The 18,287-nt window shown below is 34.2% G+C and overlaps 2 protein-coding genes across 2 annotated transcripts; one reads left to right on the forward strand and one right to left on the reverse strand.

The window, feature by feature from the left end:
- Positions 1-257: 257 nt before the first annotated feature.
- Positions 258-11,310, reverse strand: LOC149945168 (uncharacterized). Its single transcript, XM_090176405.1, has 7 exons — positions 11,261-11,310; positions 9,684-9,753; positions 8,899-9,060; positions 8,367-8,532; positions 4,468-4,634; positions 2,343-2,623; positions 258-607 (listed from the first exon to the last, which is right to left on the reverse strand). Exons 1-7 carry the CDS (start codon positions 11,308-11,310, stop codon positions 409-411), a joined length of 1,095 nt encoding a protein of 364 aa, XP_090032531.1. The 3' UTR covers positions 258-408.
- A 176-nt stretch (positions 11,311-11,486) lies between these two features.
- LOC149945169 (uncharacterized) lies at positions 11,487-12,095 on the forward strand. The gene has a single exon (XM_090176406.1). It carries the CDS (start codon positions 11,487-11,489, stop codon positions 12,093-12,095), a length of 609 nt encoding a protein of 202 aa, XP_090032532.1.
- Positions 12,096-18,287: the final 6,192 nt, after the last annotated feature.

Raw genomic sequence — 18,287 nt, forward strand, 5'->3', positions numbered from 1 at the left:
ACAGGTGAAATTCAATAATTTTTGTACCATAAATTTTAAAATTAGTTTAAAAAAGATTTTAGAACAAAACATTATTTATATTTGTACCATTTGTGCAAAGAAAGTTAATCATATCAAACAAAATACAAGCTAACACGGCTTAAACTTTCTTCAATCTTATTTATTCAAATTAAGAATTTGTTTAGATGTGACACAATCTCATTTTAAAATTTTTATAGTTTTGCATTATTAAACGCTCAATTTTAAATATTTCCGTAGTTTAATCAAATGTCTGGCTTGTATTAAATTCTGAACTTAAAAATATGATAACAAATTTAAATAATCTTTTTGTCAATAGCCGTCGATAATACCGGGAGGTAATCACATAAGAAAGTCAACTGGTGGATTTTTTTATTGATTGAAAATGAATCATTTAAAACGAGTGAGGAGCAATATACAAGAAGAAAAGAGTAAACCAGTAACCAAAAACACACCACTAGATTTAAATTCATTGAGACTCATAACAAATTCTTTGTCGTCAGCTGCTTTAAATTTCCATTTTCCCATTTCCCAAATTTGTTTCCTCTCCAGAAGTTCCAACAAATGAATCTCTTGTTGTATTACAAATCTGAAACATTTTAATTTAAAGTTTTTGTAACTATTATCTAATTGCTAAAGAAAAGAAAACCAATTAATTGATCTATAACATGTTTTAAGAATGCACTAAGGTAAACACAGAACGAGGGGCTAACCACTCTTAGAAAGTCTGTACATCGATTACGCCGGATTACGCTTAGATTAGCACTACCAAAGGCAGGGACTTGAAATATTACGCGTCAAAGGTACGGCTTTGTACACCGATTACGCGGAGTGATCAGTCCCTCGACACAGAATAAGAAGACAAAATTATAGCCTCTGTTTTCAACAGTTCCAGAAGATATTCTCCGCCCTTAAAGAGAAGGAGCTTGCAATCGTACAACAATGTTTTTCCCCTTATCGGGAGTAAAATGAAATATTACACCAGGAAAAGTAAAGGGGGCGTGGTCTTTTATCGGGGAATCACTTTTTGAAGAGAGTGGCGTCAATATAATGTGTTTTCACCTGTATGTAGAGTGAGAGCGCGATAATAGACGATTTCAAAATTAATACAAACCGTTTCTTCAAATACATTTCCAAGATGTGAATAGGGACCTTTGTAAAATTTAGGTTGCAACATTTATATAAGCAATTAAATCAATTAATATCAAAATTGAATAATTTTTGGTGTCTGGAAAATTTAATGGCAAATTAAATTAACAAACTATTATATCCTAAAAAGAATTATCGATAACCTCGAGAGCTGTTATTTAAATAATCTAATTATTTTAAAAATATTTTAGGAGAGGCGATTTTTTTTAATTTTTCCTTTAAGACGCTAATAAGTAGAAGATAAGCTTGGGAATAAGGTAATTGGTAAGTAGTTTCTTTGGAATCAGTGGCGGCGCTAGGCCCTGAAATTACCAAATAAGCTCACCCGAATTTTCCAAATTGACTCCATTCTAAAAAGTTGTTTAAATCTTTGAAATAAATATGGCAAAAGTGTATTTAAAAATATACCGCATATTCTTGCAATTCAGTGATAGCGTTAGTAACTTGTGTTTGTATTCAGCATGCATTTACTTTAATCAACTTAACCAGACGATAGTGTTTAATAACTTGGTTTATGGTAGTTATTTCTTATTCCTTTCCGACATAAATACCTCTACAGCTAATAAAAGTATTCAAATACAATATAAATTTTGGAATGTCGTCTACTTGTTTAAAGGAAGATAAATTTCCTCGATCTACAAAATAATAAATAAGCGCTTACGAACCGTTGGGGGACAGGGTTTCCAAATAATTTGTTGAGAAGGATAAGTAATTTTATTATCTACTTTAACTTTAAAAACATCAAATTGCCTAGTTAATGCAAATGAAGTCAATATTAACTCAAGACGAGAAAAGATAATACTTAAATTATCTAGACAGTGTGCTCTGCTAATGATACTGCAGTATTATTTAATTTTATTGAAGCGGAGGAGCATACCGGGGGCCCCAACGGCTGGAATTGGAGAAACGCTAAAAATAATCTGGACATATTTATTTTCCCTGAGTATAAATAAATATATTCTTGGTTCAATACAATTTTTGTGTAGATTATAACGTTAAATTCATCTAAAATTTCCGCAAGCTTAAAATGACTAAATCTAGATGGTTTCCCGCTTTTAAAAGAAAGGCTTTCAAAGTGCCCCTCCCTCGGTATGCCAGGGCTTCCTTGGCTTGGCCCCTTTCAACTTCTGAATCGTTCCTCTTGGCCTAAGCATTTTATTCTTATTTCAACATACTTTTGGTTTAGTGATTCCTTACACTGTTGACTGACGTTCATTCCAGTGGGCATTGCGAAACTGGCACTGTAAAGTGGTTCTCCAATATAAAGCGTCTCTTCATTTTCCATTGCAATCAAAGTTTTTGCGAGAAGAATAAATAAAGACTCGGACATAAAAAGCGCCAAATATGTTTCATCAAGGAGTGTTTTTATCCCGTGGAGTACATTTGATATATCCAACAAATAACCCTGATCGTAAGAATACTTTCTGAGCTCGTTATCTATTGGGTTATTTGAGGTCTGAAAAAAGGGGAAAAAATTGTTCAAATTTGGATGAATAGAAATAAGCCACGGTCACACTGCCACGGAAATCCAGTTATATTCGCGAGATAATCTGAATTTCATGGCCTCAAACCCCTATTTAATCCAACATAGGACGAGTTTTAAGGTCTAGTGTGACTGTGACCATAGATACTTTAGGAATTGAAGTCAAATTAAAATATGCAAATTTAAACTAGCCGTAGAAGCCGATTGTTTGAATTTTATTTGGTCTTATATCACCTAGTGTTTCAACGGTATTTACTGAATCAAAATCAGATTAACCGATTATAAAACAGTCTGTAGAGAGTAGTTAATTGGTTCCGAGTAAAAAAACTCTATTTCATTCGTTTTTTTAACAATGTTTAACTGGTTGTTATTCAAAATTCCAGTACTTAACTTAACTTGAGATTATTACTTTGAGACTAAAAAATCTGCATTTAAATAACTATAGCATTCAGAGAAGGCAACGATAATTCTATCTGTTAAAAGAAGAAAATGACAAACGGATACCAAATTTAGAATGTAGAATTGTGAAACTTGATCAGTTGAAAGTTATAATAAATTTATTTCTGAAAATAGTACCAATTAATGTTGGATAGTCAATTGTTAATAGAAAATTTAAGAAACGTCTAATCTTTAAAAAAAATGCTTTTGAAAAGTAAAAAAAAACTAATCGTAGCCATGGCTACTGAAAGCAGAGACATACTTTTGAATCAAATCATTTTAAATAAACCAAATTATCATAAAATTAAAGATTTCAGAAACTGACTGAATTTCACAACATCCAAACTACTTCCGAAACTAAAAAACCATTATGAAGTACATATAATAATTACATGCAATTTTCCTTAATTTACGCTAACCTGACGTTAAGAAAGAGCCAATCAACTAAAAGAGCTTCTGATTTCCGTAACCATAATAGCTTGAGCAACGTAATTCTTTGGCCGTTATAGTGCGTTTAATGGCGGCAACACTTGCTTTTAAATCTAGATCACAATATTTGGATACCGCGAAAAACCGTTACTTGCAATCATCGTTTCCCTGCCTGCTAAATCTCTCTCGTTTTTGGACAGTAAACATGTACATACATGCGCCATTGCAAAATCTCACTGATTCGTTCTGTAATAACATTGTTAATTCTCCATTAAAACTAATTTGTTATATTAATATTTTATCTAAATTGTTTATTCCTATTTAAATTAAGTTGTAACTTTCCTATTTAACCGAACTTGTAACTTTCCTTTTTTATTTAAATTGATTATTTATTATTTTATGTTACATGTTATCTTCCTATTTAATCTACACTGTTCTTTCTTAATTTTTTCTTTAATATAATGTTATTGGTAATACTAAACTGTTCTTTTTCAATTTATTATAAATTATTTTTCCCTTTTTAATCTAAATTGTTATTTTCATATTTTATTTAAATTGTTATTTCATATTTGATCTAATTGGATATTTCCTATTTGATCTAATTGGTTATTTTCCAATTAAATATAACTTGTTATTTTCCTTTTTAATATATTTTATCCTTTTAATCAAAATTATTATCCATCTTAATCTAAATTGTCATATCCCAATTTTATTTTAAATAAGATTAAGTATTTGCAGCTAAATGACTTTATGACAATGGAAGCTCAAAACTGGCGACAAAATAATAACCTGGAATTCATTGAAGTAAAATAGGTTTAATAGAGTCTGAGCATGTTGAGCAAAGTAAGCAAATCATTAAGCACCACTTACGGTGTTCTCTAAGTTCGTACTTAATTCAATACCTTTAAATATTCATCATAGTAGGAATTCTTCCAAATGAATGGTCTCACCCTGGGCACGTTGTCCATTACATCCTTCACGGTATTGATCGTAATGTACGTGGTGGTGGAAAATTCTGACACCAGCACCGATTGTACAAGGATGCCGACGCAAAACATTCCAATAATCCAGTTTATTATCATCATGTTGTAAAAGGAATTAGTATGTATATCCACATCTTAAGAAATGATGACAAATTTTAAAAATATCCCTAATAGGGAGCCCTAATAGACCCTTTAAAGAAATCTTAACTTAGAGAAAAATAATCAACTCTCTCATTGAACCGTTTCTAACACCTCTATAGAGACCAATATGTAACAAGCACACTGTTAAAAATAAAGGTTTTAATTTAGACCTCTAAAGTGATTAGAACTTTTTCCAATATTTAAGACCAATCAGGGTTTTATCATAAAACATATTTAAACCTTCTGCTCCCCAAATTCAGTCCTTTCGTGGAGGGTTTCAGTACTTATTTTACACTCTTTTATCCATTTTACTTCATAAACAGTAAGAAGTTAACTTTATTTTCAGTCCTTTATAGGCCCTTATTTATTTTTTTATTACCAATAATACCATTAACATAGCCAGATTAGGCTGGTTTTCGCTCGGGGGAAATAGCCGAATGAGCATCCCTGAAGTCGTTAAACGAAGGGAGTTGATCACGTAAAGTATCATTTAATACTTTCAGTTTTTGATAGCAAAAACTTTTTAGTGGCGATATTTGGGTTATCATAGTTTGACGCCTTAATCAATATCGCCTATATTTAAAATCTGTTATAAAATTTTTAAAGACTTAAACTTAGTTAAATATTCCTGGTGATTGGAATTTCTTCGCATTAAGTTATTTTACAGAAAATATTAAGAAAATAAATAACGTAGTATTCAAATACTAGTACAAAATGCGGCATTATCTGGCGTTTAAAATTTTCAGATTATCTTCCCCCAGTTCCTCCTCCATTTCTGGTACAAATGGAAATAGAATACAGCGCCACCGGTCGTATTTCTATTGCGTTATGGGTTTTGACATTATGATGCGACCTATTTACTATCGTAGGCTATGTTTAAACGTTCGTTTTATTTGAACTTCACTCATCGATTCAAGGTCGTAGTTTCACGGTTTTTAAAAGCTTTAACTGATTTTCCTGAGATTACTTCTTATCATTATTTAGTTTAATAACTTTGGTAGTTTTATGACATAAAACCTAATGAAATTGGAAAGTTATTAAAACAATATCCTTAATATTAATGGTCTAGTTTCCTTAGCCTTATTACACTTCTCTTACTTGTAGAAACAGTCTGGAATTGGTTCCATGCAACAGTAGGTTTGACTAGCGTTAGAGAACTAAGAACTGCGTATTTAGACCGATGTAAGAAATGGCTGGAAAATATTAAAAGGGACAATTGTCCCATGGAACGAATTAGCGGGAAAATAAAAACTAAGCCAAAACATTATAAATTTCAAAACGCGTTGCATATAGCAACGGAAATCCGAAAAGGGGGGAGTGTGGTGGAGAATAGTATACACGATAATTTAAGTTAGAAGAAACCACCTATGGACTGTGAGGAGGATGATAAAATACGCGAAAAAGTAGATACGTCCATAATTAAAAGGGATAATATAGCTAAATCCTAAACAAATTTGAAGAAATTAAAAAACTTACTATAGAAGGAAACCGGTCTACCGTTGTTATTTCTGGCTATTTTATTTAGTTTTTATGAAGTGTATTACTCGAATATCTATTTGATCCGAGATTCGCGTCTTTTTGTTTGCTCGAAGACCTATTGATACAAGTTATTAGTAAGTTTTTAATTTCTTCAAATTTGTTTAGGGTTTAGCTATTATTATGGACTAATCTAATTTTTAGCGTATTTAATCATCCTACGCACAGTCCATAGATGGTTTCTTCTAACTTAACTTATCGTATTGACTATTCTCTACCACACTCCCCCCTTTTCGGCTTTCAGTTGCTACGCAACGCATTTTGAAATTATAAATGTTAGGCTTAGTTTCTCTCTTCGGTGTAATAGTCGCCAGCCAGATTTCCCGCACGGTACTGACGAGTCCAAATCGGACGAAACTGGTCTACCTTGGATATTCCAGCTATTTTACTTCATTTAATTTAGTTTATCACTCGAAGATCTATTTGGTCCAATTTCGCGTCTTTTTGTTTGCTCGAAGACTTATCTTTACGAGCTTTTGTAGGTATTTAATTTTCTTAAAATTGGTTCAGGGCTTAGCTTTTTGATCCCTTTTCTTAATGCACTGATCTACTTATTCACTTATTTTATCATTTTAAACCTAGGTCTTACACGTCGCACGACACCAGGAATTCGCAAAAGGATTTGTTTCTACCAACAAATTCTACAATTTCCGTTTAGCCACTTTTCTCCGAAGGTCCCTAAGTTTATTGGTTCCATGAACTTTCCAAGTATTTCAGTATCTCATAGAACCGCTCGTTCGCTTTCACAAAATCTCGTTAAATGAATGGTTTTAAAATCGAATTTTTATTTTTAGGTTTAAACAAACCATTAACTAGGGTATTGAAAGGGATATGTACATATTATAAATAAAGCCTACTGATATCATAAATGTATGTATAAAAATTTAATTAAAATATAAATAAGTACATATAACGAATTTAAATGTCAGGAAACCTTGGATATTTTAAGCGTAAGATATTATTTGGCCTTAATTTGATATGATTCCAAAATAGGTCAAACGTTTTTTCTTGCGATATTGGTCGCAGTTATTTTTTTGTTTGCTATAAGGATTTAACCTTTTACTAATTGAGATTTTTCTTAGTTTAATTTCTTCACGAATAGTTAATAAAGAAATGTTTCTAATTGAAAAAAAACATTCCGTCTATTTAGCCGAGGTCACAACTTCCCCCGGAACCGTTGCGAACGGTTTAAAAAATACAATTAATTTCTTCTAGGAGCATGTATTTTAATGTTTGGAATCGAAACTCAAATGCAGAAGAACACCTAATTGTGTGACTATATTAAGCATAGCAAATTTTCATCAAAACGAACGTGTGAACAAAGAGTATTTCAAACGCTACGAACCGCTGCAAGAGCGAAACGAGTCATAATGTTTCCGAGGGTAGGTGAGAGCGTGGTATTAGTCACAAATTGAAATTGAAGGAATGTCTTCTTATATCAATAGGAGCATGATAGAAGCACTAAGAGCAGTTAATTATTTTTAGTGTAAAAAATAAATTATCAGCTAGGCTAGTCATCAAGCGACATTTATAGCTAGTAATTCAGGGTCCCGGGTTACAATGCGTAGGAGGGTGGTGGCAAGCCCTACATGCCACGCGAGTTAACAGCTCCCTAGACTTAAGTACTGCCAAATGCAACTTTTTGAGCGGGCGTTACATCCAACGAAATGGAAGATGATCCGTTCAAAGTAATTTTTTTTTAAACTGCTCCTTGCATACAATTGTTATAAACACCTACCTTATAAAATTTAGGTGCAACAAACACAAGGAGAACGCAGCTAGCCTTTAAACACGCTAACGCCGTGTTGTGTACAAATTACATTGGACGAACTTTTACGGGCGGGAGAAAGACCACTTCCGAATTTTCCCCTTCCGACGGCAGCAGGTGCTAAATTGTCTAACCAATGAAAACTGTACACAAGACAATGCTCGACTTTTGACGGGTTTCATTCTCCTTGGGTGAGGTGCTGTGTTTGCTGCTCCTTGATAAACCGAATTGTAGATTTTTAAATGAGAATTTAATATTACATTTACTGCATTTATTACACTCTAGTTTCAATACACTATTTACGCCCGTTAATAAGTGACGCTTGAACTGTGGTTTTCAAATTAGAAATGTTTATAAATATTCAAATAATTTAATTAGTTATAAAATGTGGAAGATAATAATCATTCGAAAAGGTACAAACCTTGTTTAAAAAGAATTTTCCAGAGATTCCATAGCTCACGGCCATAGTGTTTTATGAAATCAATGAACGTATATCGGCTCCTTTTCGAATTCATTCCTTTCACTATCTTGGGTATCAGCAAAAATATTGCACCAGTTAAAAGCAAAAGTATAATTTGAACCGATACCTAGAAAAATGTTATTTTAGAAGAAATATTTTTATAATACGATGAAATACAAAAATGCTTTAAAAATTTTCACTCTACGATATTTGCTAAAAGCAACTCATTCGAAATTTCATTTAGATTATGACTTAGAAATATCATTTTAAAGATATAAATCCATTAATCGATAATACTTAACAATTTAGTATTGTAAAGACAAAATCTTCAAAAAAAGACCCCGCATCAAAAGCTGAACATCGTGGCATTTTAGAGTTTGTCGATTAAGAAATTTAGAGTATACTAAGTTTTTATACTTAAAGTGCTTGGAACAACATCAGCTTCTTTAATCAAAGTTCCCTTACTCAACCCAAGGAATTATGTTTTGCTTACATTATTGGGAATCAAAGCGCGCAATGAATCCTTTTCAAGTGCAATTGGGTTCTTGCTGACAATTGAAACCGATGAGGTGTCGATGGGACTGAAAAAACTGCACGTTTGAAAACTCTTGTAGTTTATGTGATAAAAATCGAAATATAAGTCCATAGACGACGTCTATAAAATAACGAAAGGATAAAGAAAACAATAAAACTTTTTACAAATGATAAAACTGTATTTTGGTATCTAAGAATATAATCTACTGGTATGACTCTCGGAAACCTCGTAAAGGTACTTTCTTCTGCTTTTTAAACACGTCAATGCGAAAGAAGGTCAAGAAAGATAATAAGTGTGTTTTGACAATCTTAAAGGGGTTTTCCTCGAGTTTCTCGGCTTATACGTTCTATAAAAACTTGTTGGTGTTTTCGGTTATATGGAGTTGATGGCTAGCTTGGCGTGAAGGGCTTCCCACCACCCTCCTAGGCAATATCGAATCTATACACTTTAATAATCGCTATCTGACTTGAACCTTATGTAATGTATTTGGAAATAACCTAGCTTTTTTATTAATAAATCTGTATTTTTATTCTTGGTTTAACACTTATCGAAATAAGATTTTAAAAACTTAGTAATGCCTAATGTAGAAAGTAAAACAATGGCAGTGGGACCGTGATATGAAATAAAAGAAGGAAGTTCTGCGGCGAAATATGCCTTCGATGTGGTTTAAAATTAAGAATTGTCTACACAAGCTACCTGAACGGATCATTGTCGAAAATAAACGTTCTAATATTAGTGTATACCTTTTTGTCCTTAGTAAATGTCACACAGTCATGACCAACTTCAGTTCGATTTACATCTAAAATTTCAATTCTGCAAAAATGAAGGTTATTAAAATGTGTGATTAAAATAAACACTTAACTATTAGCTATGGGTTTTTACTTAATAATTAATTTTAGCTTTCCGCTATCACCCGCTATAGTCGTCGTAAAAGGCTATGAACGACTTATTGAAAATAACCTTGTTTAGAAACTGCAATAGAATGTTATTTGTTATTTGAATACTTACCATGGACACATTATTTATAACTATTACATTTTAAGATCGATTCATCTCTACGAAACCTTTTAGGTAACTCGAAAATCTAAAAAATTGGTTTTCGGGAATTATATTCAAATGCAACTTCTTTAAAAGTTCATTTTAAAAATTAAAGAGCATCAACAAAATTTCAACTGTTAAATAATAATGTTTTCTTTATGTTCATTTTACAGTAAAATCATAGATTTAAAAATATAATTTTATTTGTAAGCAATAAAATAAAAGAATTACCAACACATTAAGGTTTTTAAATAATTGAAACAAACGTATTCCAATGATATAAGTTATAAATTTTAAAATCAAAGCCTTCTTATACCATAAATATATTTATTATAATAAAAAAAATATATAATTATGTACCGGTAACGGAATTTAATCGTGTATCCTGAACTAAGAGAAAACAAGATGTGACATTAGTAACCATATCTTAATAACCTTTCCCGTTAACATAATTAGCGCACATAAAAGTAATTTTATCAAAAATAAAAATCCATTATATTACTTTCTTAATCCAACCGGTCTATTATATAAAGAAATTAATCACTCTGTAGATAAACTTAGTTTGCGGAGTATAACAATCTACGAGTTCTTTTTAAATAGTACTTTATCAACCATTCTCTAGATTAAGAATAATCGCCATCTGTCAATTGCGTTGTGAAAAATCAATTAAAGCCCTTTTCAGTATCCATGTTATTAAAACAATCCCGCTCCAAATATTCACACAATAGCTCGAAAGTTGCGGAGTATAACAATCTACGAGTTCTTTTTAAATAGTACTTTATCAACCATTCTCTAGATTAAGAATAATCGCCATCTGTCAATTGCGTTGTGAAAAATCAATTAAAGCCCTTTTCAGTATCCATGTTATTAAAACAATCCCGCTCCAAATATTCACACAATAGCTCGAAAGTTAAAATACGCAGTAAACGACCCAAATAGCTAAATTGAGTATTAAAAGTATTAGTCTCAAAACTGAAGTTGCCCTTTGCGCGTCCGTACCCAAACTTAGCGCCTTAGTAAATGTCTGAATACCCAAGTCACGTATCATCCGCAATTCTTACCCTATCAGTTGAAATTTGATGATGAAATCGCAGAAATACGGAAAACTGGGTGTTTCGCTTATGCACTTTTGATGTTACAATCAGGAAAAAATTCATTTTTTCGCGTTATCGCTTTTATCTACTTTGTAAATAACGTTTGTTAATTTATATTTTTTATTTGGTTTATTATTCGATATATAATGAGGAGAAATTAAAGAATGTTCATTGTTGATCTTCCAAACTGGGTGTCATTCTTTCGTTCAGAGTTATTCTGCCTACCATTAGCTTTCATTGGACATGGAGTACGCGATTAGACACGACATTTTTGGTCCGTTGAGCCGGATATTTTAGAGTCGGCTACATTTACGTGGGATTCTGATCGCTAATTCCAGTCTTGGGTTCTAAGGGACGTTCCTCGTGCCGAACCGTCAGTCATATCCGTGTCGATTCATTCTGGAAGTACTCAAGATGGCTCCAACGACATTGGGAAAATCTCTCGCTGAAAGGGGAAAAGCAGATCTGGTCTTAAGTAACATTGCAGGTAGAATCAATAACCATCTGAAGATGCCACTCAATCTACAACAATCAGAGTTTCATATGGAAGAAGCAGATAAATCATGGCAGAATGCTGACGACGCCCATATTCGTATCATTACGTTGGATTCTGACAACAGTGACGATCATATGGCGGAGTATAACAAACTATTTACCCTATACACGGATGTCACTTGCGAGCTGAGGCGCATCAAGTCAACTCTCCTTCCAAAGCCGTCGACGTTCCCACACAAGTCATCTCATACCGAGATTAAATTGCCGAAGATCAATTTGCCGACGTTTTCTGGCGAAAAAAAAGACTGGATCTCTTTCCGGGATATGTATCTGACCGCCATACATGGCAACGCAGACCTATCGGATGCTCAGAAGTTTACCTACCTTAAATCCAGTTTGACCGGGAATGCCGCAAAAATGATCAAATCACTGTCCATTTCGGATGTTATTTACCCAATCGCGTGGGATACAATCAAGAAGCGGTACGAGAACAAACGGGAATTGTATTTCGCCAGCTACGATGAATAGCAGCTCCAATTCACTTAGAACTATCGTGGATAAAAGTATGGAGTGCACGAGAGCCTTAGAGACGCTGAACATAAGGGACAAGTGGGACGCTATGCTTGTATATGTGCTTACCCAGAAGCTAGATGCAACGTCGAAGGAGCAGTGGGAGTTGAGCCTGAAGGATACGGAAATTCCAGCTTTTAATGCTCTGCTAGAGTTCATTGAACAAAGAGCCCGCTCGTTGGCGGCGTCATGGCCCGACTCTGGTTTACAAAGGAAGGAAGCGCCCACGAAACCCGTCGCAATGCATACCAGAGCTGTAGTGGCACCAAAGGACGGCGACTGTTTCATCTGCAATGGAACTCATTTCAATTTTCGCTGCCCGAAGCTCAGCGCCATGAAGGTGGATGAACGACGAGCCTTGGTTCAGCAGAAGAAACTCTAATTCAACTGCTTGAGAATTGGTCACCGGGTAACGGAGTGTTCTCTCGAGAAGTGCTGCAGGACTTGTGGGAGGAAACATCATTAACTTTTCCTTGTCGGAAGTGCGACTCACGTTTTGGGGAACCATCATGAAAATATATATTAGGGCAGTTATATGGTAAGGAAATTTAATATTGCTGTGTGATTTTTTCTTCAAGCCCTATCGGATGAATAGTTTTGTAGCAAACACAAACCAAGGAAACTGGAGAATTTCCGCGCCCAGGTCACCGAAAATAATTTCGGGATATCGGGGATCTGCAATTACCTCTCGAGGGACTATAATTTACCATTTTACATTGCGAAAGTAATAGATGAAGAGTTATATCAAATTTGTAGTAAATAATTATAGTGTGGAAAAATTTCCAGAAAATTTCCCGCAAATCGGAAAAACAAAATTGAAGCATAAATTACTTTTTAAGGGCTTTTAATTTTTAATCGATGTAAAATGTCTAATATCAGTAAACATACTAAAAAACATTAATAGTGTCACATTGTTAATCAGTTTAAACTAGCCTAGAGGTTTAGTTTTATTTTTAGAGTAGAAAAAATTAGGCGAAAATGCCGCTTTATTTAAATTTGCAAACAATATATAAGACTAATCAAGGAATGAAAACTTTTTTTTTACGGAAAAATACGGACATTTTCCGGAAAAAAGGCCTCGGCCATTTTCCGCGGATAATTTTCCGACTTACAACACTAAATAATGAACACTAACATGCTATTAGTCAACTAACATACAAATGATGATTCTGAAAACTTATTAGAAAATACACATCCTGGTTTTAGTTTAAAACAATTCATAAACACAAAAGGTGGGAAACTAATTACAATATTGGAAAAATCGACAAATTTTCTTTTTTATTATTTATTAGAATAACAGAAACAATCAGGTGTCCTGAAATTGGTAATGCAGATGGTTAATTAAATTTTTCCAATGTCAAAAACAGTCGCAAAAGACGCTTTTAATTCACCCGAAAAATGTTCGTATGTTTTCTTTCTCAACGCTTTTTATTGTTTAATCGTATCACAACGTTGAACATTTTAAATCAAATACTACCTTTGATTGCAAAACCTTGAAACGTAATGCTGTAAATATTCCGTCAATGTTCGGTACGATTCTAAGATATGTAGATAGTCCTGAAACCGAAAGTCAATTAATATTTTCAAAATCACTGGCTTTTTACTCGAATATTTAAATCTAAATTTATGTCATATAGTACCGTTATGGTTGAATACGTGTGTTTTAAATCTCAAATATCTGGTTTGGTGAAGAACTTACGTCTCGTATCCCAATAACGAATGTGCTACTTTCATTTGTCATGTTTTCAAAAACGGCCCTCAAATGACGACACGACGAATATTACAAACCAAAAATAACCGAAGAACTAACCAACAACAAGAAGAATTGTAGTTTACTCTACCATCGAAAATTAAGTTTCTAGTTAGTCACTTAATGTTTTTCGGTTTAAAACTGTGTACTCATTTTCGCAAAACAAAATATTTTTTAAAAGACGTCACAATTAGCGAACTGCTCACTATGATAAACTAGAATTATTTAAATAAATAATTTAGTTTGAAAAATATTTGGTTTTTATTTCCATTTTAAAAGTGGTGTATCGTATTTACGAGGAACCGGTGTCTGGGTTATGCATCGCCCTTTTAACGTTTTTTCTTCTATAGATCCTGGCTAATTACATAAACTTGAAATTGGTTACGCTCTGTAAGATCTTATTGGCATTGGAAAAACAAAAACTCCCAAGCGAATCTCAAAAACAACAAATGCAAAGTTAAACTATAAAACTTTGTAGCCACAAATATATTCTACAGCACACGTATGACTTACACGCCTTATTATTCCCTCGCTCGTTAGTGCATATCTACAAGGTTTTTAATTTGCTTCGGAATCTCAAAAACAACAAATGCAAAGTTGAACTATAAAACTTTGTAGCCACAAAAATATGCTATAGCACACGTATGACTTACACGCCTTATTATTCCCTCGCTCGTTAGTCCAAATCTACAAGGTTTTTAATTTGCTTCGAAATTGTTTTTTCTTTCAAGGTTCTTTGCACGTCATTATTTACTTAATCAACGAAACAAATCTTGAAAAACAGGCCACCTAGTTGTACTTTTTGAGTTTTCCCTACAGCTTTCCAGCAGCGGCAGTCGGCTGTTTAGAGGCACTTGAGTCATAATTAATATTTCTGAAGCTCCTCCTACAATTTCAGGGAAGTTTCCTCCAAAAGTAGGTTATTCATAAAACGCCTTTTAAGGAGGTTTGAAATTCACAGCAAATTTTCAAACATTTTGGAAATTTAATACGGTTCAAGCTATTTAATTGATGGTATTATTAAAAGCTATTACTAGTTTTGGTCGTAAATTGGAAGGCTTTAACAAGGGAGAGTAAAATATTTAAAGTCAGAAAAATTGCATCTTCAGAAACACATTATTTTTTAAGCCCTTTCAAACTGCAATTTTCTTATTGAAGATGTTTGTCTGCCACCTTCCGATGAAAAATTTCATTTTCCAAAAACCGTAGTTGATTTTATAAAATAAGAAGTTGTCTTCACCAGCTTGTTAAAATGTTGCTCTTACGTCACAAGACCCAGCTTTATTGGTTCGCACGTGCACTAGAACAACCTATATTTCACTGGCCACTGTAGCACGTGCTCGTACCCTTGTAAAAGTAAAAGACTCTGACGTAAGAGCCACACCAAAACAAGAAGACCACGTTACTTAATAAGAATAACTATTTCAGACTTCTACGTTTAAAGCCAATAACCTGAAACTTTCAATTATGTTTTGTTTCTGAAGGATATTAGGCTTTTTACATTTTTTTTTATATCTAATTTGAGTTCAGATTTGGAAATCCCGTGGCTCTTTCGGCGTACGTTAGTCCCGTGGCCTTTATGCATCAGCCATTGGATACAGGGGGTTTAAAGGGGTACAGGGGGGTTTGGTACGAGTTTGAGTTATTCTTTCGGGGAAAAGGGAACAACAGAAATTCTCGCATTGGAAAGGGGACCACGGTAATTATCACATGGGAAAAGCGGAGAGGGGGTACCACGGTATTTATCACATGGGGAAAAGGGGGAGGGGTACCCCGATAACTATCACATGGGGAAAAGGGGAAGTAAGGCCCTTACTGGGGTGGTTCTACTATGGGGAAAAGGGTACCACGGTAATTATCATATGGGAAAAAGGGAGAGGTGGGTACCACGGTAATTATCATATGGGAAAAAGGGGGAGGTGGGTACCACGGTAATTATCACATGGGGAAAATGATGAGGGGGTACCCCGGTGGTTCTACTATGGGGAAAAGGGTACCACGGTAATTATCACATGGGAAAAAGGGGGAGGTGGGTACCACGGTAATTATAGCATGGGGTAAAAGGGGGAAACGGTAATTATCGCATGGGAAAAATGAGGAGGGGGTACCCCGGTAATTATCACATGGGAAGAAGGGGAGGAAGGGCCTTACCGCGGTGTTTCGACTATGGGGAAAAGGGTGCCACGGAAATTATCCCATGGGAAAAAGGGCGAGGATGCCTCGAAACACACCACTAGCTGAGGGCCCGCCTGTGAGGCGGGCTTCTCGGCTAGTTTAATCATAGCTTTGTCAGAGTTTCGAAAGAACGAGGATGCTACGAGACAGGAAACTTCAATCCTCGAATACTTGGACGGCATAATTCGGGAGCTGCTCTGTAATTTGCAAGAAGTCAAGGCGGAACTTCAAATTATCTCTGAACAAAATAAATTTACTCAAGACAAAGTCGACATTCTTTTATCGGAGGACATAAAATTACAGAACTCTTCTTTATAAGAAAATGTAAAGAGATTACAACCAAAATTCCCAAGTGCTTTTACGAATGGTGTCATGGCGGTTGTTACAGAATAGTAAAGCAAACAGCTATAAAGACTTTCAATATAAGGGATCCTGCCTCGGATACAATAAACAAACCTGATAGTTTAACCAAGAAAGGTAGCAACAGTACAAAGAAAAGGATTCGGAAAAAAGATACTGTTAACTTGGAGGAAAAAAACTCGTCCAGTCTCCGTGGGCTGTTACCTGTACACACAGGTGATCATTTAGTGCTCTTATATTGAACGGCACTTCTACAAATGGGCTGATGTAGTGCATTATTTTGCGAAAGGGGCATAGCGAAAGCTCTCGGTAATAAATTCTTTGAAACTATTTTTGTTTGCAATTTATTAACGTGGCTGATATAAGTATCTTTTTCTGCTACTACAGATATATCTAAAAAAATAGTTTAGACCCCGTGCGTTAAAAATCTTGTTTTTACCGATATTGTCCCCTGTTATAAATATGTAAAAGCAATAGGCCCCTGGCGTAGATTAGATATCTGCCAGCATTATATAGCTATCCGCAGTGAGGAAAAATACCACATGTGGCTCTCATTTTCATCTGCTTTATTAACTTTACACTATAGCCCTTGGATAAATTAAAAGTTAAGCAGACGATATGTTTTGGATGGCCGCCGAAAGGGGGCATAACGAAAGTTTTCAGTAGCGAATGGGGATAAAACAAAGTACGAAATTTCAATTCGCTACCGAAATGAGACTAGGTGGCGCAGCGACGCTCAAGCTTTAGCGTCTGCTAAGAGGATATATATAAACTATTAGATGTTACGTATAGTGTACCAATTTGCACTCGAAAAGAGATTATGTGGTGTACCAAATTTTACAACGTAGTGTTCTCAAAGTGTTAATTTAGTGTACCAAACCATTGATACTAGTGTTCTAAATATGTTATGCGTTCTTTAAGTGCACCCTGATCACTTTAAGATCACTGATAGGTGAAACGAGATCACTTATAAGCGATTTTTTCAAAAGAGTGAACACTCAGATATCGTAAAAGCACACATTTGATCACTTTGTAGAACATATACAGATCACTTGTATGTGCTCCTTATGTGTACAATAGTGATCTTAAGGTGAACGATTTATTTGCAGTGTAAAGTTATAAGAACGAAAGCTTACTTTTTGTCCCGGGTCAATTCCGAGCTGTCATCAACTGATTTCAAGACTAAGCTAATTACCGAACACTCGCTAAATACCCTGGTTTAAACGAGATTGAAAATGAAATCGCCCAACTATGCATCTTATCATGTGGCGTTGGGTGACGAAGAATTTTATCGCCTAGGAAACCCTGACTGCTCACCCGAAAACTCGGTTTATTTGACCTTCCAAAGATGGCTTAGACAAAACAGAAAATATACGATGACGTGAAAGATACAGTATTAGCAGAAACGTTACTTATAGTCCATTAAAATATCCTAAAGAAGCCGATGAAATTAGAAATAACGTTATAGAAAACAAAACGGAATCTCTTAAATGCGTAAGCAAAGAAAAGAGTATATATTTCAACTATGCTGCCAACACATATTTCGACAAAGCAAAATAATGTATATATCCAGCAATATAAAGCTACGATAGAACTATTCATGGATAAATATTCTAACGGCGTAAATACTCTTAAAAGTATTAATCTAACCTTCCAAAATGTAAGCGGGTTAAGGACAAAGATGGACGCTTTATAAGCTAATCTCTCGCAATCTGATCACGATAATGTCTGTCTAACTGAAACTTTTTTAACTGATTTTCATTATTATCAAGATTTTACCTGTTTCCGTGCTGGTAGATATAAAAACACGGGATGTCAAGCTCTTGGTGGAGGAGCACTCATTTTATTAAACCGTTAATTTAAAG

Source organism: Leiobunum rupestre, chromosome 5, assembly GCF_980474605.1.
Source record: "Leiobunum rupestre chromosome 5, qqLeiRupe1.1.hap1, whole genome shotgun sequence".
Classification (NCBI taxonomy): domain Eukaryota; kingdom Metazoa; phylum Arthropoda; class Arachnida; order Opiliones; family Sclerosomatidae; genus Leiobunum; species Leiobunum rupestre.